At 41.5% G+C, this 11,106-nt stretch overlaps 1 protein-coding gene across 1 annotated transcript in view; it reads right to left on the reverse strand.

Annotated features, from left to right (window-relative positions):
• FREM2 (FRAS1 related extracellular matrix protein 2) overlaps nt 1-11,106 on the reverse strand; it is a gene marked incomplete at its 5' end in the record, with an annotated part of 204,240 nt that overhangs the window by 32,296 nt on the left and 160,838 nt on the right. Inside the window, 2 exons of the mRNA XM_019530024.1 lie at nt 2,491-2,649; nt 3,680-3,810. Of these exons, the coding sequence (XP_019385569.1) occupies nt 2,491-2,649; nt 3,680-3,810 (290 nt within the window). The remainder of the gene's footprint in view (nt 1-2,490; nt 2,650-3,679; nt 3,811-11,106) is intronic.

Here is an 11,106-nt window from a genome sequence, read left to right on the forward strand (position 1 = left end):
TGGGAGGGCTCCAATCCACCCATTCCACCCTCCAGAGTTGGATGAAAGAACCCCAGACCAAACACCCCCTGTTCCCTATACCACCCTCCCATTCTAAAAACAGCAACAGGCTGGGAGCTTTGCAGACACAAGTTACAGAAGGAGCTCCATTCTGGAGTGTGTTCATTCTGGAGGGCTCATTTTCATTGGATCAGGCCCTTTTGAAGTGGTCTGTAACCATACACTTCTTTTTGGTCACAGCTGTAGAGCACTTTCCGGGGCCAGATCAGGCGAAAATTGTTACTTCTGTCTGTGCGCAATTCTTATCCAAAAGATAACAGCTGCATAAAAGTTTTCTTCCTCCAATGGCCTCAAGGTTAGTGCACTGCTCAGTATATACAAGATCTGAGTTCTAAGCCAACAGAGTAGCAATGAGAAGGGACTTGCCTAAAGTACTTAGGGTGATCTTAAAAAAAAAAAGTAAATCATCAATCATTAATATGACCACTCCATCCTCAATCTGGATGTAAACGGTATAGAAAAAGTGAGATTTTTACAGAAAAAGTGAGATTTCAGGAGATATTTCAGTGGAGAAAGTAAAGGCCAAAAAGTTAGGCTCCTTTTTCTGTGGGGACCATGACTCTGTCTTTCCCATAAGGTGGAGGACTGAAACATGCTGAATATTGTAGGACGTGCAAGGTTTATTTTTATGAAAGGGAAATCAGAGACCTTGGGGTTTGAAACTATTAATCCACCAAGCTTTCTTTTCCTCTCCATACATAGGCACCCATTCCTTTTAGGAATTCTAGGTCACGCCTTCTAACAGACCCTCCCTATTAAAAGTACTGTAATGAGGACTGCCAAACAAAGGCTTCTCAAATGCTGCGTTCTGGGCATCTATTCCAGGCAGCCACAGGGGGATGGAGTTTCAAGCAAGTAGAGAGCCATGAGATGAACCCTGCTTTCTGTCCCACACTGCTGATACAGTTTTCCCAATGATTCCATACAACAAAATGAACAAAGATCATTGAAAACAAGGCCTTGCTCACTCTTCCTACCACAGCAGTGTTCACCTCCCCGGACCACAGAGTCCAGCTCCCATATTTACTTTCTTCAATTTCCAAAACTCTTTCCCTCATGGCTGCCCAATGGCCTACCTTCAATAGGAAGATGCTCTCAGCCTTGCCTGGCCTGTCACTCAGTTATAAGATCACAAACATTTGCTGTTAGAAGTCAGGGCTCAACTCCCCTTAGAGGACGTTTGCCTAATGGCATGATATGGAAAAGTGCCTTTTGTCCAAAAGTGAACTTCTTTTATAGTTTTTTGGTCACCGACAGTTTGGGAGTTTTGTGCAACAGTTTTATATATCCACAGCAAAACTGAACCTCAAATGAATATAGAGTTACACCCCTTTATAGATGTACTGAACCATTTCCAAGCAGCAGCAATAGGACAGACTTTGTTAGTAATGTAGTTAGGGTGGGTGATTGGGGATCTAGTTCTGGGCACTGACTTAGAGGGAATGTAAAATTGGAGACCACCAACGCTGATCCAGTTGCCACCATGATTGCTCACACCTGCCTGCTTTTGCTACCCAGTGTGCAAAAACTGCCTGTGATTCTTATGAACTTCATCCCATAAGGGAAAAAGTGTAGATGTATAAGAAATGTAGACATCTTAGCAGATTCAGGTCATTGCAAGTGGCAATGTCAAATGTTTTTTTGTGACTTAGGTGCCCGAAATTTCAGTTTCATAGTGCTTAGGGTTGGAAGGGAGCTAAACAGATCATCAGGCCCCCTGCCCTTGGCAGGAACGAGCGCCAGGGTCATAACACCCCAGCCAAATATCTGTCCAGGCTCCTCTTGAAGATTCCCTGGGTAGGAGAGAGCACCACTTCCCTTGGGAGTCCATTCCAGAGCCTGGCAGCCCTAACTGTAAAGTAATGTCTCCTGATGTCCAGCCTGAGTCAACACTGGCTCCAAGATCCCTTTCTGCCACCATGTTGACAAGAAGGCTATTACCCAGCTTATAGGTATGTTGCAGGTTCCTTCTCCCTAGATGCAATACCCTGCACTTGTCTGCATTGAATTCTGTCCTATTCTCATCCACCCATCTCTGTAACCCTTCTAGATCTAGCTGTCCCTCCCCTCCAGCGTGCCCACTTTGCCCCACATCTTGGTGTCATCAGCAGATTTGGACAGCATGCTTTTCACACCCACATCCAGATCACCGATAAAGATGTTGAACAGTACAGGCCCCCAGACCAAGCCCTGAGGGACTCCACTGCCCACATCCCTCCAGTTTGTAGTTGCCATTTAGACATCTTTGCAACAAACAGGATTTTGTCTTTAGCCATTTATTTCCTACTTTGTACAGGCAAAACTATTTGAAAAAGGCATTTTTATTTAAAAACAGCCCTTCACTAATTTCCTCACACAGGACAGAATTCCTTGAGTCTTTGAACCTATCCATATGCAGGCTTTGCTTCCACTTCTCATCTAGATACTCACTGTGATACAGACAACAGGATAGCCAGCCACCGGATTAATTCTTTCTTTGGTTCTGGAAGTATCATCATATATCAAAAGGGATACAACTTGAGGGATTGAGGGGAAGGTAACATCTGCCATGCTGTTCATTTCTTCAATGTATACAATGGCCTTAGTTGTCTGGCAATTAAAATACATAAATAACTTTTAGTAGAAACTTGCAAAGAACACGGATATTCAGATTTAAGGAAGAGTAGGAACTACTGTCCAGCATTTTAGCCTGTCTCAAGACACATGATAGAAGGTTCTTTGGTTATTTTAAAACTGGACTGAAAGTTTTTTTTTGGGGGGGGGGGGAGGAGGGCAGAGGGGAGAAGCGAGAAGCTCCTGCCAATGTGTGCGCCCTCAACAAGCATGGGGGGGGGGCATGTGCCCCCAGTTCTGTGCATAGGGTGAAGGTAGGGTTTCCCTGGGCACCAAACTTTCTTGCTGTGGCACTGGCAGAGGCACATTTACATTCCTGAGATGGTTGATGGCATTAGGACTTCTATTTCCTGTTTCATGGCATGCATGATCTACACAAGCATATTGGAAGAATTGTAATCTCTATTATATGTTGACACTTCAAGTGCCTGGTGGATCTGTGATATCTGTGATTGTTAATGACGGCTATGCCAGGAGTTAGGCATAAGTTACTATTCACAGAGTTATACTGATTAAGTGCTTAAATACAATAAAAGATTTTACATGATTTAGGTCACGAATAGGCAAAATCATTTTAGGAAAAATAATATTAGTGTTAAATGGCAATAGAATATATTGCTAAGTAACAAGACTATTCCATTGTCGGTTTTTAAGCCACCAGTTTAGTAATAGGAGAACTTATAGTATGGGCTAATATTTAACATAAGTGTTGGCATAGCACTTCCACAAGCTAGCAGCACAGATGTTACATGTTGTTGACAGTTAACATTTCCTAGGGCAGTTTTAATAAGAAGAATTCATGTGGAAGGAAATATAGCAGATATTTATTTTATATATATTCTTAGGTTGCCCGTGGCTGTTTGATCTCTGATGCCATGGAAATGAATTATTTTGGAAGAGATTAGAATACATCTTTTAGATTTTGCAGTATTGACCACCCCTGAATATGCAAATGTATAAGCCTGTCCATTATATTTTAATATGAGTATTAGTTTGCATTAGTTACCTGTATCTCTGCCACCATGTTCTCATCAGGCTTCAGATGAATAGTGAAGGCTTCTCTCATTTCTCTAACTCCATCAAAAAGAATTTCAATGTCCACAAAGTGCTGTATTTCACCTTCCTTAAATTCAATTTCTAAAAAAAAAGCCCAATAAGACCAAAAAGAATAAACCTGCAGTTCATGAGAGTCAGGCTGCATTCTTAGGTCTCCCTCTCTTCTGCCATCACAGAGAACTATAACTTTTAATACTTACCTTGTGAATTACATATTTTCACACAAACTGTACAAATTAGTTTAAGTTATTCAAACATAACAAAGAAAAATTACTAATGAAAAATTACTAACTATTGCATAGGTACATGGTAAATGGATTAAGAACTGGCTGTCTGTCAGCTTTTAAAAGAGTAGTTGAATATGGTGAATCATTATCATATACAGGAGGTTTTAATGGGTTCTGTAAATCCTCACATTATTTAACATTTTTCTCAGTGGTCTGGGATGAAATAAAAAATCATTGCTGATAAAATCTGAAAATGATATAAAGCAGAATGGGACAGAACAATAGAGAAAGAATAATTAACCTATAGGCTTAACTGGTTTACTTGGCCAGGTGGGACTATTCAAACAAAATGCACTGTAATAGCCAAATGCGAAATTACCCATCTGTGGAATAAGATCTACTGAGTGCATGACTGTATACTGGAAAGCAGTGACTCTGACAAGGAATTAGCGATCATACTGGAAAAAGAACACAACGCAAGTTTTCAGGACAGGCTGAATCAATGCAATTCTTGGATGTGGTATACATAGGGAAGTAGTGAGTAAGATTGGGGAAATGATTGTACCTGTACAGAACTGGTAAGATCAAGAGTAAAATATTTTATATGCTTCTGCTGTCTAAATTTAAAAAAAAAAAAAAAAATGGATGGGAAAATTGGAGAGGGTGTAGCAAAGACCAAATAAAATAAAAATAAAGAGATAGAAAAATCTTTATAGTAAGAAATGTTAATAGCTCAGTCTATTAAGTTTCAAAAATAAGCTTAATTACAGGGTATAACTATCTTCACAGGGTAAAAATACTGGGCACATCTACATGAGACATTTACTGAGGAGTTGCCTAATTACTCTGCAGTAAAGTCTCAGTGTCTACACGTGTGGCCCTATTAGGTCACCCAAAACTAATAAAAGCCGCCATATTTTAGTACTTGTCAACCCAAGTACTAACCTATGGCAGCATTATTTAGTCCCCTGCAATTCAAGTTTAGACTCTGATGGGGCTTGCTGAGGATGAAGAAAACTACTAAAGGAACAAATTGATTCACCATTTCTTGATGTTTCCAAATAATACAAGCTCCCATGCTGCATACAGGAATAACCTGGTGATATTTAATGGCTTATAATATACAGGAGGTTGGAGTAGATGATCTAATGATCCCCTCTGGCCTTAAACACTAAGAAAGTATGTCTCTATGGTGTGAGGCCAGCAGGTCCTTTCTGAGAGATGTCACGCTAGCTTTGCCTGGGCCAGATCCCAGCTGTGTTATGTGTGGCACTGTGTAGGGGTCAATAAGTTTTGCTAAGAAGCCAGCCAAGCCTATTAGACTTCATGCATTTCTGCACTAGCATAGCTATACCATTTCTGATCCAGGAGAACACTAGAGTTGCACCACTGGGAAGAAAGGAGTAAGGAAAGCCAACTCCAATGGCATCCTTCTAAGCAAATGCTTGGAACATGGTCTTGACATTATGGACACCATTTTCAGACAGAGTGACAAATACAAGACTACCTGCAAACTAACTTGCTCTAAGTACTAGTACCTTCTCAACTATGTCATTGTTAGAGCTTGTGATCAAATGGATGTCCATATCACACAAGCTATGTAAGGAACCAATGACTGCTGGACAGATCATCACCTTATCAGGTCCATTATGAACATCTGGCCTGCTCCAAGACACCAGAAACAGCCAAAAGCACTGTAAAAGAACATTCAAGATCAAAGCTCTTTAAGATCCAAAGGTCTGCAAGGACCTCCAACACTGTCTTCATGAAAAGCTCTCTGCTCTGCCCACAATTGAAGGAAACACTGAGGAACTCTGGAAGGCGCTTAAAACTGCTGTCCATATGGCCTGTGCTGAATCCATTGGCTATACCACCCATTGACACCAAGACTGGTTCACTAAGAGAGATGCTGAGATGCAAGACCTCCTAAACTGGAAGAGAAGGGCTCATTCTGCTTGATAAAATGACATCAGCTCCTCAAAATCAAAGCTCAAAGGAGGATCCAGGAAATCCAAAATCAGTGGTGGCAAGATAAAGCCATGAAGATTCAGTTCTATGTTAACAAACATGATATACATAGGTTTTCCAAGCAATGAAAGCCATCTACAATTCTACTTTTGTGTAAACACTGGGTGGCTGAATGAATCTATCCAAGCTAGATGGAAAGAGGCTCTCCTGAACTGTGAGTCAACCATGACGGATGCCACCATTGAATCCATCTTCCAGCACTCTGAAAGGGGATCCCTTGCCAACCCTCCTATCCTAGAATAAATCTGGTGTGCCATCAAGGAAAGCAGGAACAACAAGGCTATTGGGCAGTATGGCATACCTGCTAAAACCTTCAAGGCTGGTGAAGAGGAACTGGTACTGAGATTTCCACAAATTTACTCTTTGTATTTGGAACAATGAGGATATCCCTGGGGACCTGAGGAATGTTAACATTATGACTATCTTCAAGAAAGGAGCTAAGTCTGTGTGTAGAAACTACTGAGGTATCGCCCTCCTTTCCACAGCAGGGAAAAGCCTTGCCCACATCCTTCTGAACCACCTTTCACCTGTAGCTGAGGAAGTCCTGCCAGAATCTCAGTGTGGTTTCAGACCATTCCAAAGGGCAACTGACATGATCTTTGTTACCGACCAGGTCCATGAAAAGTGTTGAGAACATCAAGACCTGTATACAGCCTTTGCTGATCTTACTAAGGCCTTTGACTTAATCAATCATGAAGCCTTGTAGAAAGAACTGGCCAGATCTGGATGCCCTGAAAAATACACCAAGATCTTGAGGCTCCTCCATGACCAGATGACTGTGACCTTTCTTCCTAGTGGATTGGAGACAGATCCATTTGTCATCCAACCTAGGGTCAAAGTTATATCATTGCCTCAATTCTTTCCTCTACTTTTTGACCACCGTTAAGGATGATCACCTTTCTGGAATTCATATTGAAAACCAAATGTGAATCATGGGTGATCTACTGTCATCCTCTTGAGGACCTGGAGAGGTATCACCAATGATGCCCCCAGAAAATCTTCCACATCAAATGGGAAGAACACCACACAAATGCCAAAATCCTTGCTGAAGCCAATGTTACTAGTATTGAGTCAGTGATCCTCAAACACCAACTTTGCTGGACCAGACATTGTGTGGATGCCTGGATTCTTGACTCCCAAAACAAATCCTGTACTCCCAGCTTAATTACTACCTGAGATCTTGTGGCAGCCAGAGGAAATGTTACAAGGACACACTGAAGGCATACAATCACAAAAATGGATACCAACATCAAGACCTGGGAGAAGCTGGCTGCTGACTGACTCCAATGGTGCTGCAAACTCAACCAAGCAGCTGTCTACTTCGAGGTACAGTGTCTTGCCATCAAAACAGAGAAGAGAGAGCAAAGAAAGGAAGGAAGGAAAAGGAGAAAAATTCCTGCCTAAGGCTTATTGTCTCTTGTGGAAAGAACTGTAACTTCTGCAGATGGATCTGTGGTTCACAGATTGGATTCATCTCAAGACCCATCAATAAGCTGTGGTAGAGATCATTCTCAAATTGAGGACTGCCTATGACAGTCCAGGAGCTAGTGTGCATGCAGCTAGCACAGGGCATTTTAGACAGCACTGCTTTCCACCATGTAGACCTACCTATGGCAGTACTTTCCAAAATTTTGGGGCTAATGTACAACTGTCAGCTCTCAACATTTCTCAAGAACCATCCTCATCATCACAATTTTAATTGAGAAGGGAGTAGCCTGTTGCAGAATAAGGATCACATGTGCCACAGTTCAGGAACCAGTGCCCTATGAAATCATTTTCTTTGGAATAGTATATGTTGCATGTAAGGACCAGGATTTTTACTTTGTCTTAGTTTCTTTGGGACAATCCAGTCAGGGATGTGACATTTACTCCTACAGCAGAACAGGCTCACTCTCTAACCCTGCAAGTACTCTGAAATCTGTGGTGGAATCCAGATCTTCCTCAAAGGCTTTTAGGCAAAGACCCAGCATTATCTGTTCCTCTTTGGTAATGGGTTTCCTTCAGAAGTCATGCTCCCATGCACCCTCTGCTGGTTGACAATATGAAGTGGGAAGCAAGCATAAGATAATATAGGGTCAATACTAACTGACACTAACAAATCCTGTGGTTTTGAGGAGGGATGAATGAAGCTGGTACGTGTAGGAGGCAGAGATTTCTCAGCAACTGGAATGAAACTATTTTCTAGCTGATAATTCTATAAGCAGCTTTCCTCATCATTCATCACCAGTGGGCAATACCTCCCAAGTGTGGAATATGGAGATGGCCCAGCGCTGCTATGGGAAACTCCAGGATTAAGCCCTAATGGCAGGTCAAGACACAAGAAGAATTCTGCCAAAACTGTAGAAATATTCTGGCATCTAATTTTGAGCACTAAGACAAGAGCTTTGCAAATAATTCTCTGCAAACTGCACTGGAGTCAAATGCTGGGCTTCCAGATTGGACTAAATTTGAAGAGAGCCATTTACGGAGAGGAAATGTATAAACAAGACATTTCTCATTTGGCTGCCCAACTTCTCTCCTCAGAAACTGGGCTGTGTGTTTTCTTCCAAAACACACATCTTTTCATGCTTAGGGGAGTTAGTGAGTGGTGAATCACTGAAGCAGGAAAGGAGAGCATAAGAAGTGGTTTAATTTTTTTTGCAGTAAAATACCACAGCAAGAAATTCTTACTTCAAGGACGTGTTTGGAAATCAACCTTAAAACCTCCTTCCTGACACTGGGTGACTCCACAGAGGAAATGGGATATACTTTGGAAATCTTCCTCAAATAAGGCTCATGCCTTCAATGCCACTAAGCGTGATGCTGAGGGAGTCTTGTCTCCATTTTAAATAGTTTCCAATATGCCTAGTATGGCAGCTGGTATGAGATTTTAATATCTTGCCTGCAACAACTCTGAGGTCATAATATTTCAAATGGAAAAAAGTGAATAAATCTAGTTAGGTCCCCAGGAAGAGGCTCCCAGATGATTTCAGCATTGGCTTTGGCTAGATCCCGATACAACCTGGGATGTGAGATTTGCATCCGGCCATTACCGCCTTTCTTAAATGCCCATTTTCTTCCAAAACGCGCATCTTTTCATTCTTTTCTCTCACCCCTTTTGCTTTTTGTCTAAGATAAAATTAAATAAAAGCTTGTCTTGGCTGGCCAAGACTATTTTATTTGCTATGAGCCTATGACCAAAAAAGCAGATAAAAACAATGTATTAAATAGCCCATTGCTATACAAATATGCCAGGGTTCAAAATGCCCAGTAACCCCATATACAAAGAATGTGATACTGCAAGTAGGAGTCAACACCAGACACTGAAGCTGCATTTTCTATCTCTGTTGTTTTTTTCTTCCTAGTAGTTGTGTTTGTATCTTCTTTTGTCTTCAAAAGAATAGAAAGAAACTTTAACAAGAGTAACAAGAGCTACAACCTATAACAACTAATATTTTCCTCTTTCTCCTATAAGTCCAGTAAGTACCATCTTTTATGTGAGGTAAGCAATGTCAAACAGGGTTTCTTTCTATAAAAAAAAGTCTAGATCAGGAATAAAGGAAAGGGAATGAGGGATTTTGTTAAAATAAATGGTTCAATACTTCAGTTTCAGTGCCTTATCTGTTTTCTTTTTTTTCCCCCTGCATCTTTTATAAAAGGTTGAAACAATTTTAAACAGTGGTTGTTGCCATGGTCTCTGCACTGTGAATCTGTGATCCAAACTCCTTTAAACAGTTTATTATTGTACAGTGAAACTGTCACGTTAACATCTTTAATTCTCTAGACTGGGTTATTTAATCTTCTGATAAAAGTGGTACTGGCTTCTGTCAGGCTTTACAACAGACTTGACAGATCACTGGTCTGAACCTGACTGGACATGCCTGTCCTTTTGTTCAGACATGGCACAGAGAGAATGGCTGAAATTATGTGATTTGGGAATCATGCCTAATTTGTACTGTAACTCATGAGTGGTTCCATGCCCTCAGAAGAAATTGGGCTGATCCAGTGAAAGGCATCAACAATCCCAGCAGCAAAGAAAAAATGACAATAAAAGACCATAAGGTAGAAATGGCTGAATGGTGGCAAAATTGTAGTTGCAGCTTTGACTGGTGGGTGAGTAATTCTCTGTACTAGGTTCAATTTGTGGACTGCGTGTACTTTCAAATAGGAGGTAAATTAGGAACAGTCTGTTTCTCAGGATACTGATGGACATGCTGCCTATGAAGGAATATAAACGTGAAACTTGCTGCTTGAGCCGTGCTGTGACTGCTAACAGCCATTTCACAAGACTGCCTGCAGAGGTTATACTGAAAAGGAGAAAGTTCTCTTGTACAAATGCCCATTTTCTCTTCATCATGCTGATAGTTGTGTTGCTTGAAAAGAAAAGTAGAGAGCTTTTCTGGGGGTTTGTGATTTCCCCCCTTACTTGGGAAATATTTCCTTCTTGAATACACTTAATGTAAGCCTCTGAGACATTATACTTAAGATGTAATTAACTGGTTAATCACAGCTTAAGTAGTGACCTGGCCACATGTTCAATCAAGTAATGGTGTGATAAAAATAGGAAAAAGCAACAAAGTTGTTATACAAAATATCACACATTTAATTGAATGTGTTGCCAGTACTTCCAGCTTCAGGGGCACACTCCTGTGTGCTCTTGAGGCTGGGAGCTCAGGTGGGCTGTTCATAGCTCCCAGCTTGGGAAGCACAAAAAGCTCCCCTGGCTAGTAGTCCTGATCAGCTGACAGAGCTCCCAGCTATGGAAGTTCACCTGATGGGGCACTTAGCTATGCAAGCAAAGACTGCCAGTGCAGGGAGAGCCGGAGACTATGATCTCAGGTTCTCCCTGCACTGGCAACATGGCATGATTGGATCTCATGCTTGATTCCACACTGGTGCCTTCTGCCATGCGCATACGGCATGGCTGGAAGCATGATTGTTGGGATTGTGCATTAGATCCAATCACACTTTCTTTTTAACAGTTGTCAATGGCCAGGTTACCATGTTTATAGTAGCTACCACTGTAGATTCATAGATTCATAGATGCTAGGGTCGGAAGGGACTTCAATGGATCATCGAGTCCGACCCCCTGCATAAGCAGGAAAGAGTGCTGGGCCTACATTACCCCAGCTAGATACACATC

The sequence above is a fragment of the Crocodylus porosus genome, unplaced genomic scaffold, assembly GCF_001723895.1.
Source record: "Crocodylus porosus isolate Cpor-Errol unplaced genomic scaffold, CroPor_comp1, whole genome shotgun sequence".
Classification (NCBI taxonomy): domain Eukaryota; kingdom Metazoa; phylum Chordata; order Crocodylia; family Crocodylidae; genus Crocodylus; species Crocodylus porosus.